The sequence below is a fragment of the Hippocampus zosterae genome, chromosome 13, assembly GCF_025434085.1.
Source record: "Hippocampus zosterae strain Florida chromosome 13, ASM2543408v3, whole genome shotgun sequence".
NCBI classification, from domain to species: Eukaryota; Metazoa; Chordata; class Actinopteri; order Syngnathiformes; family Syngnathidae; genus Hippocampus; species Hippocampus zosterae.
The window spans coordinates 6,167,347-6,187,953 of record NC_067463.1 but is presented as its reverse complement, the minus strand read 5'-3'; the positions used below and the strand labels follow the sequence as shown (position 1 = coordinate 6,187,953).

The 20,607-nt window shown below is 44.5% G+C and overlaps 4 protein-coding genes across 6 annotated transcripts; 3 read left to right on the top strand and 1 right to left on the bottom strand.

Annotated features, from left to right (window-relative positions):
• Positions 1–88: 88 nt before the first annotated feature.
• On the bottom strand, positions 89–3,382 carry LOC127613461 (uncharacterized). Of its 3 annotated transcripts, none has more exons than XM_052084509.1 (3): positions 3,233–3,382; positions 1,111–1,375; positions 89–882 (listed from the first exon to the last, which is right to left on the bottom strand). In XM_052084509.1, the coding sequence occupies exons 2-3, from the start codon at positions 1,372–1,374 to the stop codon at positions 211–213; spliced, it is 936 nt and encodes a 311-aa protein (XP_051940469.1). In that variant the 5' UTR covers position 1,375; positions 3,233–3,382; the 3' UTR covers positions 89–210. The 3 variants fall into 3 exon arrangements, with proteins under 3 accessions (XP_051940469.1, XP_051940468.1, XP_051940467.1); XM_052084508.1 differs by lacking the exon at positions 3,233–3,382 and adding an exon at positions 2,886–3,031; XM_052084507.1 differs by lacking the exon at positions 3,233–3,382 and adding an exon at positions 2,625–2,879.
• A 1,295-nt stretch (positions 3,383–4,677) lies between these two features.
• ndufb6 (NADH:ubiquinone oxidoreductase subunit B) lies at positions 4,678–6,355 on the top strand. Its single transcript, XM_052084523.1, has 4 exons — positions 4,678–4,952; positions 5,174–5,266; positions 5,741–5,785; positions 6,223–6,355. The coding sequence occupies exons 1-4, from the start codon at positions 4,773–4,775 to the stop codon at positions 6,286–6,288; spliced, it is 384 nt and encodes a 127-aa protein (XP_051940483.1). The 5' UTR covers positions 4,678–4,772; the 3' UTR covers positions 6,289–6,355.
• A 1,196-nt stretch (positions 6,356–7,551) lies between these two features.
• On the top strand, positions 7,552–11,378 carry toporsa (topoisomerase I binding, arginine/serine-rich a). Its single transcript, XM_052084467.1, has 2 exons — positions 7,552–7,731; positions 8,674–11,378. The coding sequence occupies exon 2, from the start codon at positions 8,677–8,679 to the stop codon at positions 10,849–10,851; it is 2,175 nt and encodes a 724-aa protein (XP_051940427.1). The 5' UTR covers positions 7,552–7,731; positions 8,674–8,676; the 3' UTR covers positions 10,852–11,378.
• A 679-nt stretch (positions 11,379–12,057) lies between these two features.
• On the top strand, positions 12,058–20,238 carry mtap (methylthioadenosine phosphorylase). Its single transcript, XM_052084519.1, has 8 exons — positions 12,058–12,240; positions 12,609–12,695; positions 12,796–12,854; positions 13,527–13,694; positions 15,825–15,927; positions 16,711–16,950; positions 18,603–18,725; positions 19,909–20,238. The coding sequence occupies exons 1-8, from the start codon at positions 12,217–12,219 to the stop codon at positions 19,945–19,947; spliced, it is 843 nt and encodes a 280-aa protein (XP_051940479.1). The 5' UTR covers positions 12,058–12,216; the 3' UTR covers positions 19,948–20,238.
• The last annotated feature ends 369 nt before the right edge of the window (positions 20,239–20,607 follow it).

Below are 20,607 nucleotides of genomic sequence, written 5' to 3'. Positions count from 1 at the left end.
CAATGCAGAAATACTGAAGAACAAATTAATGTGGCAATAAAATAGCTATAATGCTCAGTTTAAATAAATAGAAATGACCAACAACACATTTGTGAAAATTTATTTTAATGACAACCTCAATGTTAACAGTTCTACTTTATGTGAATAGGTTAATGTGAGGCTTCGTAAAGCACTTTGGGCAACATCTGGTATTGATAAAGCGCACTCTATTTACTTTAAGGTCATTTTGGCGTATATCTCCTCCAAACTCTCCAAGGACGCTCCGGGTCCATCCTCTGAGGTGACATAACCGGGATACGAGTGTACACATTGCTGACACGCCGACTGGAAGCGGAGATTTTCTTCCCTGGCAGACGGCGGCTGCAGCAGCGGGATCAACTTGGCGTGGGCGTAATCAATCTCGAAGCCCTCGAAGATGAGCCCAACGCCCCACGCCCCCAAACCCTTTTCCAGCAGATGAGACACCTTGCGGGCGGCCAACACCAGCCCCTCGTAGTCGCTCTCGCTCAGCCCGAATATATCGGAGGACAGAGGGCGCCGTGGTACGAGCACGGTGAATCCTGGCGAGTTGGGGAATGGCGTGAGGAAAGACACGTGACCCTCGTCATCCCACACACGCCACTGCTGCTCCTCGCCCCGGACGATGCGTGAGAATAGACCGGGATGAGACTGGTCGTCTCCCAGGAACGTCAAGTTGGGCGGTGCGTCCGGGTTGGGGAGTTTGGCACGGATCTTGGCCAGTATTTCGTTCAGGCGGGCGTCGCTCCACCGAGGCGCCGTCTTGGAGGTGCAGTATCCGGGATCGTGGGCGTGCTGTTCCTCATCACCTGCCTGGTGAGGACACCATTCTGCATCCAGACCGTGCAGCGGGAGGATACGTATCTGGAAGATTAAAGTGACGCTAACTCACTATGACACACACACAAAACCACTTTAACCCATGTTAACCAGGTACAAAATTTGAAATATTTATTCCAAGTTTTTATGATTGTTCAATTTGCATGACTCACAATAGGGAGGTGTAACATCAGCAACTTGGAAGAAGCTTGACCAAAGTCTAGAAATGATAAACCATTTAAAAGTGGTTTTGAACTCAAGGAAGTTGCACACCTGAGCGGGTCTGTCCACATGTGGTCTTGTGACCAAGGCACACCGGTGCACCTCGAGCTTTTCGCACAGCAGCTGTGCCACTGCCCTGGCCCCCAGCATCCAGGATAAATACTCCGCCTCCTCCAGGTGAAAGATGCTGCCCGCCATTGTTCCGGGCACGCGGCGCTCAAGGATCACGGAGCCGGGCGTCCATGGCTGAGGGTGGAGGTAAGCCACAAGACGTTCCGACTCCCAAACAACATGGCGGGGGGAAGTGACAGACATCCTGTGGAATCAGGAGGGTGGAGAGGGCATTGTAGCCATTTTTAAGGGCAGTGATAATAAAAAAGTTGTTTCACAATTGACTTGAATCTACATTGTAATGTTCTAATACATTGACATTAACAAACCACTGCCCCACAAAAAAAGGCAACAAATGTAACATCCAACCAGTGGATTTTATTTCATTTACCGTAAAAATTATTTTTCAGGTGTCTGTACTTTTTATTTTTCTGGTAACTTTTTGCTTTCTCGCCCTAGTTTTGAAAAAGGATACAGTGGGTATGAAAAGTCTACAGACCCCATTTTGTTTTGTGATATACCGTACATAAAAAATATTGGAATAAATCATTCCAGAACTTCAAAACAAATTTTAATTAAAAAAAAGCAAGTAACTATTACTGGGGTTCAAATTAACCAGTCAAATTAAACTGTTTAATGGAAGACAGCACACACTTGTCACTTTTGTTAGTGTCTGAGTTGAACTGTTCGATTGACCTGGACAAAAACCTGGCATTTGAACAGGGGTGTGTAGACTTTTAATATATTCACTGTAAATGTTTTACTTTGTTTAGACAAGCCGTTTTTAACTTCCACGGATGACGACACGCCATAAAAAACGACGTGAATGGAGATTTATTTATTTAAAGTTTGACCCTTTAAATTGTTGTATCAAGACTTCTACGTTTACCGGAACCACAACAAACAAACAAAAATTTCTTTCCGAGTACACCATTCACTATAAAATGCACTACTCAGGGATTGTGGCTTTTTGTTGGGTTGTCCGAATGTCCAAAAGAAAAAAGTTGCGCACTCAAAATAAATTACTCATTGTGCACTTATAATTGTGAGCATCGATGGCCACTCACTAGGTTAATATATAAACCACAATGCAATGGTAGCAGGAAAACAAGATGGCGCCCACGCAAATATCAAGGAAATACATAAACATTTTTACGAACAATAGTTGAAGATCTGAATGCGCCGGTCAGTCATGAATCAGGTACTGTAGTCACGTGTTGTGCGACGAGGAGCCAATAGTTAGCTGGTTATTCTAATAGCAAAAACTACGGAACCCCTCTGGTGACAGGGTTGTGGGTTTCAGAAATATCAATATCCTTTTCTAATTTGTATCCACAATTTAACAAATAAGGAAAAGAGGTAGCGTGACGTCACGTTGAATCACGATATTTGTGGCCCATACCCTGCCACTAAAGGGGCTCCTACCAAACAGTGAATAACCTAGCTTAGCCTACCTTGTGCTGAAAAACCTCGCAAACAGCATGTAGGGAAAAATATAATTTATAAAAGGCTCAAACCGACCCTGTTTAGTGTTAAATCAGGTTCACGGCGGAGTGTCTCGTGAAAGGCACAAAGAGCAACAATCACGCGACATCAGAGCCACTTCCGTCACACATAAGTTACAATTGAGAAGTGAAACTGACACATTTCGTCCAAAAAGTAACAATTAAAAAAAAAGGCGCTACTCTTCGATACCACTCATAAACACGCCCTACCTTGGGGTTAAGTGTTAGTCTCGTCTCCTGGAGGCAGAAACGAGAAAAGGAACTTGACCCATCACAATGCGGCGTTCCAATTCCCTCGGAAATTAAAAATATTTAGCTGAGACGGGGGCGGTGACAAAATAAAAAACAGCCCGAATTGTCATTTAAACTTCGATTATAAAACAAAACATTCTAACGCCCAATGTCAACTATGAAGATGGTCATGCGCACTAATAATAATTTCCAGGTAAAACGGACCGCTCATATGTAAGTGTACAAGATTTCGAGTGTCCACAAATCCACCATGTCGGCGTGTTTTGATGTTTGATGAAAAAAAAGTTAAATATTAAACATCATACCTGGATTTGGAATCACGGATTAAGGTCAAATAATCTTGAGTATCAGACGGAACGTTAGTCTACTTTTATGAGTGCAACCGCCTATGAATGCGTCCATCCAAAACGCTTTATTGTCTGTGACGTATTCATTGCGTGTGTCGACGTTGTTGAACAACACGATTGACACTTTGACACTGTTGTTTGGACACAGCTATCATCCAAGATGTTGTTACAATTTGTTAGTCTTAAATATGTGGTGGACGAATAACTGGGGAATAAAGCAATGACATTACAATCAATACCATCCATCCATGATCTGATGCACGTATATTCGGCGAGGGTCGTGGGCGCACTACAGCTGGAGCCTATCCCCATCTGACTTCGGGGAGTAGGCGAGATACACCATCCCTTGCCAGCCAATCGCAGGGTACACAAAGACGAGTAACACTCCACAGTCACAATCACACCTTGGGACAATTTAGAGTGTCCAATCAACTTAACGTGCGCATTTTATTTATCACAATAAAGCGAGTTGTACAACGAATGCAATCAGCACAGATGTTTGTTGCATGTCATTACAGAAGGGGATGATCGGGAGTACAGGGGACTGACAAAGGACTTTGTGGACTGGTGCCAGCAGAATCTCCTCCAGATCAACCCGAGGAAAACTAAGGAGTTGGTTGTGGATTTCTGCAGGAAAAAGTCCTCACCAGCACCGATGAACATCCAGGGTATGGACATAGAGAGGGTAACCTCCTACAAGTACCTTGGTGTTCTTCTCAACGACAAACTGGACTGGTCCACAAACACGGACACCCTGATTAGGAAAGGACAGAGCCGACTCTTCCTACTCAGGAAACTGAGGTCTTTTGGGGTTCAGGGGTCACTCCTTAAGACGTTCTATAACTCGGTGGTGGCCTCGGCCATCTATTATGGCATTGTCTGCTGGTCAGGCAGCATCTCGGCCCGGGACAGAAAGAGACTGGAGCGACTGGTCAGGAAGGCCAGTTCTGTCCTGGGTTGCTCCCTTGACACTCTGGAGGAGGTGGGCAACAGAAGGATGCTAACTAAGCTAAAAGCTATGATGGCCAGTCCCTCCCACCCCCTCCAGCCCGCCCTGACAGCACTTGGTAGCTCCTTCAGCCAGAGACTGTTACACCCGCGCTGCAAGAAGGAGAAATACCGACGCTCGTTCCTACCGACTGCTGTCAGGCTGATGAATAAAAAATAACAATCATAATAATAATTAAGCGATGTGAAGGTAAATTGTAAATAGTACTGCGATTTATCCATTTGTGTTCATATTGTATTTTGTTGTTGTTTTTTTTCTTTTTTTTTTCTCTTCTTTCTACATACATTCTTGCTGCTGGAGGCTGTAAATTCCCCATTGTGGGACAAATAAAGGATATCTTATCTTATCTTGTAATCATCCTGTGCAGCAGGCGTCGCTAACTGAACTCGTGCAGTCGCCGAATCCGTTTCCGGTTCCGACGTGACGTCCTCCATGGTGTCATTGGAGCTTCGCTGAGGTTGTTGAACAATATCAGATTAAAAAACGATCATGTCTGGCTACACTCCAGACGAGAAGCTTCGTGTGGAGCAGCTCACCAAGCTCCGAAGGCAGTGGTTGAAAGACCAGGAACTCAGTCCGAGGGAGCCCGTCGTACAGACGAAACCACCCGGTGCCATCGCCAAGTTCTGGGCAGGCTTTCTCGAGCCCAAAAGCTTGTGGAGGCTTTACGTGAGTGATGCTAACACTAACACGCAGCAACGCTAATGTACGCTTTGCGTTCATAGTCAGATATTTCAGCATTTTTGTTCTAAATAGGAATACAGACGGAAAAGGTTAACTACTAGGAACGGGTCGATCGCCAGCTTTGAGCTAACTGCTAATGATGGATGTTCATAGTTTATTACAGATCTTTATTATTTGACATGCACTTGACATGTTTCTCTTCACAGACATACAAAGCCTACAAAGGGAGCGTTTTTACACTAACACGCGTGTTGATTCCTGCTTGGGTTGTCCACTACTACGTGAAATACCATGTTGCTGTAAGTTTAAACTACAATTCAACGTAACACAAAACAACAGTTCAGTACAGTTTCCCATCTATATTGTACCTGTAAGTGTGATTTGAGTCGTAAAGGCGTACCTCGAAGGTTTAGGTTCGGGAGCTCTGGATGGTGGAAGGGAACTTTACAATAATTCCACCGAAAAGATGTCAAAGGGCCTGCCTGCTTCAAGCTCTTTATTGCAATTCCATAACCAAACATAAACATTGATAAAGTAACATACTGTTGGCTGCTATTTTTGTGTTTTAAAAACGCACTCGCCAAAGAAAAGGTATTGTTCTTCCTGGGTGAAGCTCTAATGGACTAATGGCATTTCTGTTCATATCAATGAGGAAAAATAAATCGAGCTACAGGTGTTTTGACTTCCTGAAACAAAAACAAAAAAGCGTTTAAGTCAAAGCACTCCAGTGAATAACCCCTAATAAGTATATTTTGTGATGCTCTCCTTCACAGAAAAGACCATACGGAATTGTGGAATTGAAACCTCGGCTTTTCCCGGTAAGTCTTACCAATTCATTTTCAAAAGTCCATTTATCTTGAAAATTTTCTGTGGGAATCCTCAGCTACCGGTATCGGTATTCAGTGCAGTCATGATTCAGCATTTCTGTCATTATAAGATAATATTAGGCTAGGAGTCTGCAGGATTTTCCATGAACAATGCAATTGAACTACAGCAAAGCAACTATTGATATGATAGCGTTCATGACACCACAATACTGGTCTCTGATTGGGCTGTTGTTGTCCGTTCTAGAAGCGTAATAGGCATGCAGCTGAAAGTGGGTGTGTCATATCTACGTATTCAAATCTGTGGCTATAACTAATCAGTAATGGTGATACAATGAGTAGCGTAGTGCAATGGTTCCTTCTGATGTAAAGCACCTCTTAATGGAGTTAAATATGTGTGTGTGTGTGTGTGTCCTTTGTTTTCTGTTTAGGGCGACACTATTCTGGAGACAGGCCAAATTATTCCAGAACTCCCCGAAAGCCACGGTCATCATTGACCAATTGAATTTCAAAAGTGTCTGTTTGTAAAAACTGTGTATATGCCAATTAAAATATTATAAGTCACGTAATGTGTGTGAGTCTCTTTCTAAATGTTGTTGTGTAACATCGAGGCGAGAGATTTTCACTCGGATAGTTAACAAAGGCTTGACGCAGGAACAGTTCGACTTTCACTGCTGGCAGGAGGTGCAGTTCTCCATGAAGCCACTCAGTGTGCACTTCCAACTGTCACCCGATCCCTGCAGCCTTTTTATTGATTGTGCACGCAAATTACAAGTACCGGTAATACATCAGAAAAACACTCCTATCTTCAATTCCATACCACACCCCTGGAAAACGCCATTGGGTCGCCCCTCAGTGGACCCCCAAAGACAAAGCATTCCCTTGGTACCAGCACCAACATCCTTAAACTAACAGAAACCGAGACATTTTAATGAGCGGTGTTTCCATGAACTGACACGTCTGTAACCTGGCTCGTGACACTTTCTCATGATGGAGCATAAGAGTACTCCTGCAGAGTACTACCTTCCGTCCAAAGTAAAATCTTCCTTTCCAAGTTGTCAAATAACATGCGCCAGTGTGTCTACTAATGAGGGTTAAATCTTTCTCTCTGAGATGTGGTCAGGTACCATGCGCTCGTGGGTCCCTTGACCTCAAACTGACCCCTGATTCTCTGTGCTTCCATTGTGTGCAAGATGTTCTGAACACAAGCATTTCGAGGTCAGTCAAGCATGTAACAAAATGAAACTTTAAAACATGACAACATTGTATTTGTCTATTCTAACAGTAACAGTCAGGCAATTGTATCACATTTTACTGTTACTGTATTTGCAATTCAGCTCCGAAAATTACTAATCACAAACTGACAACATTTAAAGAGTGAATCGAAGTGATATTTGTTGTGGCTGAATTTGCGTTCATTTGTGTTATTTTCAGTGATACTGTTCAACATCCTACGACCGCAGATTTCTATTTGATATTTCGATTTGACTTCTTCATAGATCAAATATAAATCACAAATGTAAATGACCAGTTCCGCTGTACTTGTTTAATTTTTTTTCCATCGAATACTTGCACGTTTTTTAAAAGACCGATTTTTACTTTTACTTGATTCGCATTCATGGGAACAATTTTTTTTTGGAAAGACCGATTTTTACCTGATAGCATTCACGAGAACAATTTTTGTCTGCTCTCAAGCCAAATGTGATTTTATTTTATTTTTTAAACGGAAGTTTCCCTCTTAGTGTGAAGGTCTGATTTGACTACAGACTACGAAAGACAGACAATTTGGTTTAGCGTAGAAGGAATGATTTCATCCAGGCGCGTTTCGCGTCTTGGGAAGAGTGTTGTAGGACTTTCTCAAATGTCGTCACAAGTGCCGTTGTGAGAGACGGGGAAGGGTGAATCTGTCGCTAAACTACCTGCGTGATTAAAACCCGGAGGTAAACGTGTCTTAATTTATGGCAAACCTCACTACTCGAGGACAGTTAGCCGACCTAGCTCGTTAGCATTAGCCGTAACTTAGATCAACTGGATAGATGGCCGACAAGCGAACCAAGTCCTATCTAGTTTAAACCGCAAAACGACCTCGTCTCTTGATAGCATTGAGGTAGTAAGACTGTGCTGTGAGGCAAGGTTATGTCTCGAGGTATTCGCGATTTAACCTGTGAAGTCTACAGTAGAACAGGAGCACCCGGTTAGTGCTAGCCACGTAATAATAATGCCTGCTGCATATTGCGTTATACATTTCATAACGTGTTCATTGTGACAGCAATATACCTCTGATAGAGTTGTTGTGTGATTCAAGAATAGTATCAACTGAGGCCCAATGTTGGCCCGGTTGTTTTACGTCATAGCATGACAAATATTTCCCCTGGTCTGATGTAGTCATGTTACATATTTATGTTATGTAATATTAGGTTCTATTTTGTACTCGTTTTTGTTTTTTTAAAGATGTACTTCTCTCTCAGTACATTTATGGTGACCACAAAGTTGACTTGAGATTTTCATTCGGAATCGTTTCAGTTGCAATGACAAAAAACCCTGAACTATGACCTCAATTTTTCCTGGATGGGCACCACGTCTATAGAAAAGTAATTCTGTCAGGAAATTGTTGTTTTTTTTAATGAAAAAAAAAAGTCAAGAATACTCTTTCCAAAAGATTTGTTGTGTACATGATACAAACCGGTGGGAGAGCGACTTGTATAGAGACGGCAATGTGCATGAAAAGAACTGCTGCGCAACTCCTATACACTTGTTAAAGCACACTCAAAGTACGGCACGCGTGAGGGACACTGCCTGAAACCATAGCGGCAGTATGTCAGACATTTCAAATGAATGACAAAAAAATGCGCACACCTTACCGTTACTTGGTTTTGTTCCAGACCATGTCTGCAATCAAGCTTGCACTCCAGCAGAACCAGAAGAGGGACAGGAGGAAAACCTCGGAAGCCAAATCTGCCGAAGTGTCTCCGGACTCCAAGTGTCCCATTTGCTTGGACGTCTTCAACAACATTGCCTACCTGGACATCTGCCTGCACAAGTTCTGTTTTCGCTGCATCCACGAGTGGTCCAAGAACAAAGCCGAATGCCCATTATGCAAGCAGCCGTTCAATTCCATTTATCACAGTATAAAATCGGAGCAAGACTTTAAACAGTATGACCTGAAGCCAGTGACGAATGGATCTTTCGGGATGTTTGGCGGCGTGCGATTCAGGTACCGCACAACGCTTACCGGGGTGCAGCGGCAGCGTTGGGGAAGGACTTCTCCCCCGCCGGACAATGGCGTCCTCTTTGAATCAACAGCCAACCCTCCCCAACAGCAGCAGACGCGTTACATCCGGCGCATGATGATGAGGATGGCGGCCAAGAGGAGAGCGGCGAGCGAAGGCCGCACGTTGCACAACATCAGAGAGCTGGAAATGGTGAACTTCCGGCGAGAACTTTACCGACAGGGCTTGAGGGTACGCACCGTGCGCGACGGCGGACGATCCCGGGACACCTCGGCCGAGTTCTATCGCAAAAACCCCGCCTGCTTGCACAGACTGATCCCTTGGCTAAAGAGAGAGCTCGTGGTGCTGTATGGCGCGCACGGCTCCCTGGTTAACATCGTCCAGCACATCATCATGTCGCGCATTACCCGTGTGGACATGGAGGACAGAGCCATCCAAGAAGAGCTCTGGCCGTTTCTGCAGGGCCGCACCGAGCATTTTCTTCACGAGTTCATCAGCTTTGCAAAGTCACCGTTCAACATGGATGCGTACGACCAACACGCCACGTACGAGGGCTCGACCCACTCCTCCAATTCGGACATCAGTTCCAACTCATCCGTCATCGCCATTTCCGAGGATGAGGACGTGGACTTGGAGCCCCCCAGGACCCCCGGTTACGCCACGTCTAATCTGAGCCGCTCCCTTTGGGATGACGAGACACCCGGGCCGTCGTATTCCACCACGACAGAGCAAAGTCGGACGGGAATGGAGTCGGTTCATGACTGCGACTCCGACAGCAGCTTCGATGAGGAAACGCAAGACGCGCCCATTTCCCCACCGCAGCAAGGAAATACAGCGCACGTTCAAGTTGACGAGTGTTTGTCTTCAGAGAGTGATGACTGTGTCATCGTGGGCTTTATTAAGCCGAGGACCGAAAGAACTCCCGAGCTGGTGCAGCTCTCCTCCGACGAATACTGGAGCGACGATGCGAAAGAAGCGCCGCTGCCGCCGCCGCCACAGTACGTTGGCTTCAACAGCGACAGTCCCTCAGCCTCGCCGAGGAGTGAGCCCATCGACGCGGACCACCGTCGTCATCTTGATACCAAAGAAAGACTCGGTACGCTTAAGTCGAAAGTATGCATGGCGTCGAATGAGTCCGAGAGAAAAGACAGAGGCGGTTCCGAGCGATCCAGCCGGAAACGCGAGCCAAAGGACAGAAAGCACAAGAGGAAAAGGTCGAGTGCCGAGCGTCGGCGGCGCAGCCGCAGCCCAGTTAACTATCACATCCGAGAGAGAGACTATTACCGTTCCGACCGCTGGGACGGGAAATCCGATGTTAAATACAAAAGGAAAGAAAGCGACTTCAACCGTCAAGCGAGCCGAAAGCATTCCGACCGACGCTATCGCTCCAGGAGTCGTAGCAGGGAATCAAGGCGGCGAGGTAGGCGGACGTCCGGGTCCAGGTCCGGGACTTGCTCAACCTCACCGTCGACGAGACGATCTCGCCACGAAAAGCCCGGCGGCAAGAGGAAATACAAAACCCGCCATCTTGAGAACCCCTCGTCCCCACGAGACGACACCCCCGAAACTGAAGCGAAAACCACCGACGGAAAAGAGGAGAGGAGCCCGAGTGTCCGCGGCAAACGTCACAAGAAGAAGAAGAAGAAGAAACATAAGAAGAAGAGCAGACGGCACAGGAGCGCAGAGAGACTCTCGCCGACGCCGATCAGCATCGAGAGCAACAGCGATCACGCCGACGGTGGCTGCGGCGGAACCTCCAGCAAGGACCCGTCCCCCGTCAATGCCGCCGCAGATGAGCTCAATGACTCCCTCTGTGGCTTCGTCTTATAGCTACAACTAGCCCCTCATGTCCCTACCTAAAGTATTTTTAATCGTATCGGAGACACGAGCCAGACGAAGAAAGCTGCTTTACCTCCTCATCATGAACTACATTATTCACCCTGAAACCGAGACTATTCCAGGGGGTGAAGAGAGTTCTTTTGCTCTAGTAGCTAAGCTGCCGGTGACCTCTTTTACTGCTACAGTAATTCAGACTTTCTCATGATGACATTAAATGAATTTTTAAAAAAAAACAATCCTCTAGGCTCTAAACACGTGTAAAACGTAAAAAAAAAATGGGCCAGCGATAACTGGCCTTTGTAAACTGGGGACTCCCTGTATTTGCAAGTACCACGATGAATGCTTGGTGGGGGAGATATTGTTCTTGAACATCCTTTTTAAAATGTTTAATTTCTAGAGCGTTCTCAGGGATTGGTTTCTTTTTTTTTGGGGGGGGGGGTAATGACAAACTTCATGATCTCTTTCTATTGCTAATGGATCAAGAGTACTTTGTATTAAAGGTATTTTCTGCGTTTTAATGTTTGAAATGACTCCTCCGGGGGACTTCATCTTGCCCAGCGTCCACATCCAAAGCAGGCACACAGGGCTTCCTGTTCCCCCCCATCCTTCCCCCTTTAAAAAATATATATTTCTATCCAGGTAAGATAATTGAGAACAGATTGTTTGCAGAGCCAATTTGGCAGCAGGCAGTGAAAATGGAAGCAAACTCAAATACTGTACATATAAAAAGTGTATAATCTGATCTAGTTTCACTGGTACAGTACATCATTTATATCAGGACATGTTGAAATGAAAGGGCAACAAACAGGGCAGCGTTTGTGACATATGCCTCAACTTTTTAAACATTGGCAAATTTGAAGTGTGCTTTATGATTTGTTGTGTTCCAGCGTGGGGCAGGAAATTGAACACATGACTTACCAAAGGAAGTGCGAAATTTGAAAACGAAAAGTTTTCAAAATTGCTGGAACGGAGAGTGCAGGTGGTGGCATACACGGTGAGCAGAGAGCAAAAGTAGGTTTTGTCAATGGATTTTATAGATAAACAGTAGTTTCACTGTGTTTGTGAAGAGAGCCAATTAAACAGGTAGGACAGTCAACAGATCCTGTGTTTGTGTGGAGACTCAAAATCTGCTTGCGTTTTGGAAAATGAATGGATGGGCAAAGACTAACACAACCAGTCTTTAGTGTCAATACGGAACATCCGGATTGGGTCCCGCTGCGCTTTTATTTTGAAGGGTGCACGTAACCAGGAAGAGAAATGTCAGTTTTTTTCCCATCCACGTGAAGTGTTGCCGAAGCTGCAACTTGGCTCGCCTCGCAATTTGCCCTCATATCCTCAATAATAACCAGTCACGTCATGTCTTCCTCGGCACCCATTAAGGTAAAAACATTAAAAAGTTTTGTAATTTCTCCACGCGTGAGTAGCCTCCGGGTGCGGAACCGTGCTAACAGCCATAGGCAGCATAGCTAAATGCGAGGCTTGACGTAACATTGACAGCTGGGAGGAGCTCGCGTGTTATAATGTCATTTACCCAAAGTCCAGCTTTTTATTCTTAATTGTAGGGGCAATATCACCAGTCATTGTTAGCACTCACTCAAGGACGCTTCTGCTTCGGCACGACTGTCACGTTAGCTTTTCAAAGTAAAAGTACTCCAAGTGGGCTACTAAGCATCAGAACTGAGTATGTCCGACAAACTAATAATATTGCAAACTTCTGTCCATTTTTGCTATCTTTTTTAACCACGTAGATTGGAATAATTGGTGGTTCGGGTCTGGACGATCCTGATATACTGGAGGGAAGAACCGAACGTTATGTTGACACGCCGTATGGAAAGGTTCGTTGTGTGCTCGACATTCTAATATCACGTGTACCGCTAAACTTATATTCTTCTATTTTTCCCTTCGTTTACTCGATCACTGTTGTTTTGTTGGCAGCCTTCCGATGCCTTGATATTGGGAAAAATAAAAAACGTCGAATGTGTCCTCTTGGCAAGGTGAGAACCATCTGTTTAATACAACAGGATCTACTGTATTTAATTTTCCTAATAGTATTTATCTAGTCAACCGTTCGTCTAGTATAGCGGAATTAAAACGTAACAGTACCATCTAGTGACTTCCACTGGAACTTTCACCCCGACCCATCCCCTCATTTACTACTGCAGCAATTCAGGGTTCCTCAGTCTTTTTATATCAAGTAACACTGGAAAAAAATACTTGGCTCCCCAAGTACCACCATCTCGACCAGTGTTGGAGTACAGCAGCGTAGTAGCCCCAATTGTCCAACAAGGCAAAAAAGCACGTTTTATTCCCAAAGGACAAGTATATTTAATGTTTAAAGTCACTTTTACATTTGAAAAGTTTGAAAATTACTTCTGTGCTTGAATGCAGAGAGGGGGAAAAACAAACTGTACTTAAATGATTCAAATAAAATGTACCCTGCATAAGTGTTTTTTTTTGTTACTTAAAGAAAAGTTTTAAAACAAGCAGTTTTTAAAGATGAAATGCAAAGGTAAAAGTGAAAATACAAAGGAACTGTTAAGTGGCACTTATGCTTCTCGAAAAAGTCAATGGCAAAGCAAACAAGCATTGGAATATTTTTTCGTTTCATCAAATTAAAAAAAAAAAAAAGGCTGTATTGCATCCTGAATGCTTCTCGGTCTCTTCAGGCATGGAAGACAGCACACAATCATGCCATCTAACGTCAACTACCAGGCCAATATCTGGGCACTGAGGGAGGAAGGCTGCACACATCTGCTGGTCACCACAGCTTGCGGATCGCTGCGAGAGGAGATCCAGCCCGGTGACATCGTCATCATAGATCAATTCATCGACCGGTAAGCTGATGGTGAGCGGGTCAAAATTCAAAATGTGAAATGAATACTTATATACTTGAATATGATATAAAAGGCTCCCTCAAGTTTTCTGGAGTAAATAGAAGATTTCCATAATTGTAACTATACTGGTAAGTGAATGTTAATCTTTCAAAAACACTTAGTTTTAAAGGGTGATTCAAGTAAAAAAAATAATAAATTGAGCACTGTGAGTGGTTACAGTTATTGCACGGAAGGTCAGTCATAATTGTAATAAATGTGTTCCCACACATCTTGGTGACATAATTGATGTCAAAGTCTCCAGGTGGTGCAGGAAGGAACTTGTCATGCTTGATACATTTTTATTCCTTCAAAGCAATTACTTGTTTACAATCCACTTGACATCCGGAATTGACGTCACAAGTGCCTGATGTTTTTTCAAAGTCAACAGTGAGCATTAAAAAAAAAAAAAAGTGGCATTCCACCTCAGGTGAGGTGACAAATGCCCGGAACTTTACTCCGGAACTATTTCTCTGAATGTTTTGGGAATGTTTCTCCCTGCTCTTCTCACGTTTCTCGAATAACCAAGACAAGACAGCGCATTTAACTTCTCTCTTTTACTTTGACGTGGCACAGACTATTTTTTTACAGATTTGTTTTTGCAGGTTTGATTAATATATATTTTTAATTTAACAACACTCTTTTGAGGTTGTGTAACCATGTAAAATCCTTCACATTTTACACCCCAGTCATGGGGGGGATAGATGGGAGGGGGCATCCACCTGCTTTTTGCGAAGAAGTCATCATCTCTAAGCATGCTTATTTTCTGTGGCTCCGCCCACCAGATTTGAACACTTCTGTCATGCAGTTTTGGTTTCAGTCTTTTTTTTTTTTTTTTTTGACGATGTCACTTTTGCATTTGTCACGCATTCTTTCGTAAATACGGTTCCCATGGATGTTTGAAATTCTTGAACCTTGTCGTCCTCATTCACCAGGAACAAAAATTCCATGCTTCAAGTGTGTGCAAGTAGTTGTTGCGTTTGAAATGACTAAGAAGTAGGTGATAGTCTGGAGCCCAGCATAACTCTCACTAACTCGAATTATTAGGAGAGCATATTGTAAATCGACATGCAAAGTGAATATTCACATTTCCATTTATTTTCACTATTATTGGTAAATGGGCAGAAGTCGAGAGCAGAGGATTTTCAGCAACAAAAAATACGTTAAAAAAAACCCTCTAACGTACTGATCGCACAAGGGCGAGTAGATGAAAGAGTTGTCTGCACTGTCATGTTGTATATTATGGTTAGGTTATGTTACCTAGGAATCTTTTTTTTTTCCTTTTGTTTTGAGGCTAGACAAACGTTATTGCATCCACCAAGAACTTGATGTTTCCATGAGTGCTTGTTTGTTCAAAGGATTATGCAAAACTACTAAACCAATTTCCCAGAAACCGTTGCAAGGGTGTGTGGGGCTTGGAAAAAATAAGCCATGAGCCATTTTTTTGTTCTTTCTTCCCCATTAAAAACAAAGTTTCAGTGAAGCCACGAAATGGCATCGGGTTGTGAACGTGACTGGTTATTACCGTGTACTCCGTCATTATCTGGTGACCAATCCAGAGTGCCCCCCCCCCACTTTTCATCTAAAGTCAGCTCAGATAGGCTGACGCTCACCTGAGACCATAATGAGGAGAAGCACATTCAAAAGGGGATGGATAGACCCACAAACTTCTTGTAATTTGGTGTTGCAGAGCAAATGGGAGGACGCTGGCATGAGTATGTTGCCGAGGCGAGTTTTTCAAATAACAATTTAAGCAATCACGGGACCTCTCTCGTTTGTTAGCTTGCGCTTTTTAATCGCCACGGCGCACAGCAAAAACTTACGCTTGTGGCGAAAACTCTTCCTAAATGTCCGTGAACAACATCCCTGACATCCAAAGATCCTAAAACATGAAGTTGTTTGACTCCATATACTTCCTTGACGCCCGTTACTAATTTCCTGTTCACCGGAGCTTTAGTGACATCTCGTGGTGACAGATTTTTCCTTTTATAAGATGCCACTTTTCCCCCATTTTTTTGGGTGGACGAGACGAGTGTTATGTTATAGGCAAAGTTATTGGGATTAAGATAAACGGACCCAATGTGTGCTTTTTAGGACCACCAAGAGAGCGCAGACGCTTTACGACGGCCGGCCAACCAGTCCTCCAGGCGTGTGTCACATTCCCATGGCTGAGCCTTTCTGCAACAGGACCCGAGGGGTGAGCACCCAAACGCATCGTATCATCACGAGTCTTCCCTCCACGGCGAGAACTTCCAACCCTGCTTAGTCCTGCCGAACAATGAATCAGATTCAAGTGGACATCCGTATAGCGGCGGAGCGACAAATCTGTCAGCATCTTTTGGCCTATCGGGGACAGCGGTTACTACAGTCAACAGCTTCTCATGTTATCAGGTTACAGGGTGCATGAAAGCCGAACCAATCAAACCCGAACATCTCTGTAAAATGTGACACTCTTTGTTTTAATATCGATAAATGGATTCCTTCTCAGCGCGCCGACCTCACGGTGCAGAGGTGCAGGGTTCGATTCCGGCTCTGGCCTTCCTGTGTGGAGTTTGCATGTTCTCCCCGTGCTTGCGTGGGTTTTCTCCAGGTACTCTGGTATCCTCCCACATTCCAAAAACATGCACGGCAGGCTTATTGAATGCTCAAAATTGTCCCTCAGTGTGAGCGCAAACTATCTATGTGTGCCCTGCGATTGGCTGGCAACCGGTTTAGGGCGTCCCCAGTCTACTGCCCGAAGACGGCTGGGATCGGCTCCGGCACCCCCCGCGACCCTAGTGAAGCTAAAGCGGATTGGAAAATGGAGGATGGATGGATTCCTTGTCTTGTTTTAAAAAATATATAAATCAATAAATACGAGAGGGAAAAGGACCTTGAAAACAAGAATTGCATATTAAACCACAATCGCAATATTGAAGTGCTTGGCAATTGTATTCTGTTTTTTTTCCAAAACGGTTCAGCACTCCTGCTTCCTCAACAGCTGCTCGTGGAAGTGGCCCGCACCCTCGGCGTCAAGTGCCACGCGAGGGGCACCATGCTGAGTATCGAGGGGCCCCGTTTCTCGTCGCGGGCAGAGAGCCTGATGTTCCGCCAGTGGGGTGCCGACGTCATCAACATGACCACAGTGCCCGAGGTGGTCCTTGCCAAGGAGGCGGGTTTGTGCTATGCCAGCATCGCCATGGCAACGGACTACGACTGCTGGAAGGAGCACGAAGAGGCGGTGAGTCGATGTTTTATTCCGTTTTTTTATTTATTTATTTTTTCATGAGCATGGGAAGCGTACTGTTGGTTGACTTTGCCGCCTCAGCAGTCACAGTTCTTTGTGTTTCGGATACTGTCAATTTTAGTTGAAGGCAGTTGCAAGTTGAAGAAATTACCCAAACTGCCCGACTGATGGCCGCTTTTACTTCTGCCTTGTGTTTTTGTACCAAGAATATAACCGTCATAATCTTAGAAAACGTTTTTTCAACAAATGTATTTTGAGCCAAGTAGTAATCATACAACAAGGGGGGGGAAAAAAAGTAACAATCTTACAAGGAAAACTTACAAGTAAATTGTATTTATTCTTGATTCGTTATTTTTCGGGTGGGTGGGGGGGGGGATGAAAAGCTGTACTTAAAAGGTTAGTCGCACTGGAAAAAGTCAATCGAGCATCAAATAGTTGCAGCTCCTTCACAAACCTGCGGCTCGGGTTTTCACCAGAATAACGAGCTCTAAATCTAGTTCTGAAGGCTCTCAACTGAAATTTCTGCTGGCGGTCTAAGAATCACCGAAAGGTTTAGGTTCTGAATACATCAAACAGAACATCAATCCCGAAGGCCTCAGAGGTGTGCAGACCCGATCGAGCTCAGTTAGTAATGCCGAGCGTTCAAAGCAAACATGGCGAAGCAGCATTTAGCCGTTCTGCTGCACGCAGATGGACAATCTGACAACCGAAGTGAAGGCCACCCCAAATGTGAATATTTTGAAATCCAGGTTACGATCTCTGCTCCCCCCCCCCAACCTGTTCTTATGATTGAGCTATTTTAAAAATCACATTAAAAAAAATCTTGCACTGGAAGTTATTTTTTTGTTTTAGTAAGATGGCTTTTAGTTCTGTACTTAAAAAAATGCCTTTAGTTCTTGGTTTTTAAATACCCGAGACAATTCTGAACTTTTTGGGGGCGGAAGGTGCCAACCTTTGACGGCTTTTTGCGATTTGCGGCAGGGCTCCTCAGCGGCGAACGTGGGAAACCTTCGTTTCCATCTATCGCCAGGACCTCAATTCACCCGTGTTTGTGTCACACAGTCAATGGCTTGGCTTCGTGCTATTTGCAAGACAGTGAAGCTGCTCATGAGTCATTGTGAGTCAACCTCCTCTGGCGGGGCTTACACCAGAGGCTGGCAGTTGAGCAAACCGAGAGGGGAGGGGTGGCCGGATCATGGTGGGTGTGTGTCAGGAGGTAGTTGTGAAGCCGGGGGTGGGCGGAAGGATGTGGTGGGCGCTCCGTCACAGGGCAGGAACAAGAGGTCAGTGGCAGGAATTTCGGAAGCGGAGTGTGGTTGGATCGATGAAGGTCGCTCCGGTCCTTGCTGCTCACTCGGAAGCCACCCTTTGCACTGCGCCTGGCCTTGGCAATCATCACACTGATAAAACGAATCACTCTCATTCCGCTTCTGCTCTCTCGCCACAGGAAGGTCAACAAAACAAAACTAAAAAAAAAACACAGTGGCCAAACTTGACTCACCTGTCAAATTTGGGCATTGATTTTGTGAATATGATCTCATCTCTCAAAACCGGTTCTTCAGTCACCTGTCATAGGGAATGACATAATACCTGTATATCCGACTTTCAAAAGTCGTGTGACATCGGTCCCTCCCCGCCCCTTGCAGGTTTGCGTGGACAACGTGATGAAGACCATGAAGGAGAACGCCAACAAAGCCAGCAGCATCCTGCTGACCGTCATCCCTCAGATCAGCCAGATGGACTGGAGCCAGACCACAACTTCCTTAAAAGTAAGTTGCTGGGGCGGCATTCCTTGTGCTGAGCTCCTGGAGGCTTGAGTTTGATCAGTTAGGGTTGCCACGATCAATCAAATAGCTTGAATAACTCAATTACAAAAAACAAAAACAAAATGGGGGCTGAGTCTACACTACAGCTGTCAAACTCAAGGCCCAGGGGCCAGATCCGGTCCCGCCAGGTGATTTTATGTGGCCCGCGAAAGCAAATCAACTTGCTAAAATCTGTCCCAAAATGTCAAATTGTCACGTGTGGCAAATAAGGTTGAGACTTTGCAATCATTTTGTTACACTCGCTTGAACAATCATTGAAACAAAGAATTATAATTGACTTGACTGATTTCAAAACTTTCATTTATTCACGGATTGTGTACAAGTAATGTACAAGTAATCATCTAGTGGTTTCACTGTCATAACGTAACTCCAAATTGGCCCGCGACTCAAATGAGAGTGACACCTCGAAACTTTGCAGGGATCTTTTTTTTTTTTTGCAGCATGGTACACCTCTCCCTAGTGCTGAGAAATTGATCTTAAGTTTAATTGTGATTTTTTTTCTTCTCATATTGATTAAAAACATGACAATCAAAGAAATGCAATCAATGCACCAAACGGTGCTGTGTGACAAATGTTATTTTGCCCCCCCCCCCCCCCCCCCCCCGGAGTGTGTCGGAGTTGTTCAAAGGCGCACACAGTTGCAGGCAAATCCAAAGCTAATAAACCCGCCACAAAAAGCGCAACACACATTGTGTGTTTAACCCTTTCCGGGAGAAGCGGTTACGACAGTGGACAGCTTATCATGTTATCAGGTCATTGTTACTGGTGCGTGAAAGGTTTAAATACAAGACAGATTTTGTTTTAGCAACATTGCCACTGTGCAACGTCAATGCAAAATCCAAATGCCAGCAAAACTCTGCATAATTAAGTTTGTCCAGGCCCACTTTTTGCATTCAATCGAATGATCTCGCACAAGTGTAGCGAGCGAGTGGACGCTTGCTGCAGAATGATGTTCTGCAGCGTGATTAAATATTTCACTTTGAATTTTTATCCCTTGAGTTTCCGTCAGGGTGTAAATTTTTGTTTTGTTTTTGAACAATGTCTTTTTACATATGCTTTTGCCATCATGGAAATGCACACATGATGATGATGATGCTTAAAGAATGATTTGTTTGCTCTGCTGCAGGCGATGGCCCAGTCGGCAGTAATGTTGCCCAAACATTGAACCCCATAAAAGCAAAGGACGATCGGCTCAGCTGTGGGTTTGTCACCAGTGACTTGAAAAAAAAATAAAACCAAGCCCATGTCATCTTCAGCGATTTGAATCTAGCTCCTGGAGCAGTTTGTGGTTTCATATCTCCTCAAGTCAGGTCTTCTCACACTTCCAAATACCAATTGGACATTTTCACTCGCTGTTATTTTAGTGGACTTCATATTAGATATTTAGTGGTAGATATTTCATGTTTTTATATGGGTTTGTGTTTAATGGATTAATTGAGGGGTTTTTTTTTGTTTTGTTTTGTTGACGGAGCCTTCCTCTTTTCTAGAATTGTATCCCTACGAACATCTGTCATTTTGCTTCCATCCATTCATCCAGCCAGTTTCCCTTTACATAAAAAAACTCACTCTGTTCACCAAATCACACCGTATCAAGAATACACGCGTTGTGGGTGGCATGGCTCAGTGGTCGAGTGGTCGTTTCCTCAACTCTGAGGTTGGTGATTCGATCCGAGACAATTGCGACCACGTCGAAGTGTCCTTGAGCAAGAAACTGACAACCCCCCCCCCCCCCCCCCCCCCGTTGCTCCTAATGCTGCGTCATCAGTCGATAAATGAGGTAAAAGTGTTAAGTGCTTTGAATAGCCAAAGTAGAAAAGCACTTTCT

Bases quoted from the DNA above. Each gene is read 5' to 3' on its own strand.
- LOC127613461 (XM_052084507.1), bottom strand. From the start codon at position 2,653: ATGCTGTTTGCGAGGTTTTTCAGCACAAG. The intron at 1,376-2,624 runs GTAGGCTAAGCT...CTGATTCCACAG, and splicing joins GCGAGGTTTTTCAGCACAAG to GATGTCTGTCACTTCCCCCC. The intron at 883-1,110 runs GTGTGCAACTTC...TTAATCTTCCAG, and splicing joins ATGTGGACAGACCCGCTCAG to ATACGTATCCTCCCGCTGCA.
- ndufb6 (XM_052084523.1), top strand. From the start codon at position 4,773: ATGTCTGGCTACACTCCAGACGAGAAGCTTCGTGTGGAGCAGCTCACC. The intron at 5,267-5,740 runs GTAAGTTTAAAC...TCTCCTTCACAG, and splicing joins ACGTGAAATACCATGTTGCT to AAAAGACCATACGGAATTGT. The intron at 5,786-6,222 runs GTAAGTCTTACC...TTTTCTGTTTAG, and splicing joins TGAAACCTCGGCTTTTCCCG to GGCGACACTATTCTGGAGAC.
- toporsa (XM_052084467.1), top strand. From the start codon at position 8,677: ATGTCTGCAATCAAGCTTGCACTCCAGCAGAACCAGAAGAGGGACAGG.
- mtap (XM_052084519.1), top strand. From the start codon at position 12,217: ATGTCTTCCTCGGCACCCATTAAG. The intron at 12,855-13,526 runs GTGAGAACCATC...CGGTCTCTTCAG, and splicing joins GAATGTGTCCTCTTGGCAAG to GCATGGAAGACAGCACACAA. The intron at 13,695-15,824 runs GTAAGCTGATGG...TGTGCTTTTTAG, and splicing joins ATAGATCAATTCATCGACCG to GACCACCAAGAGAGCGCAGA.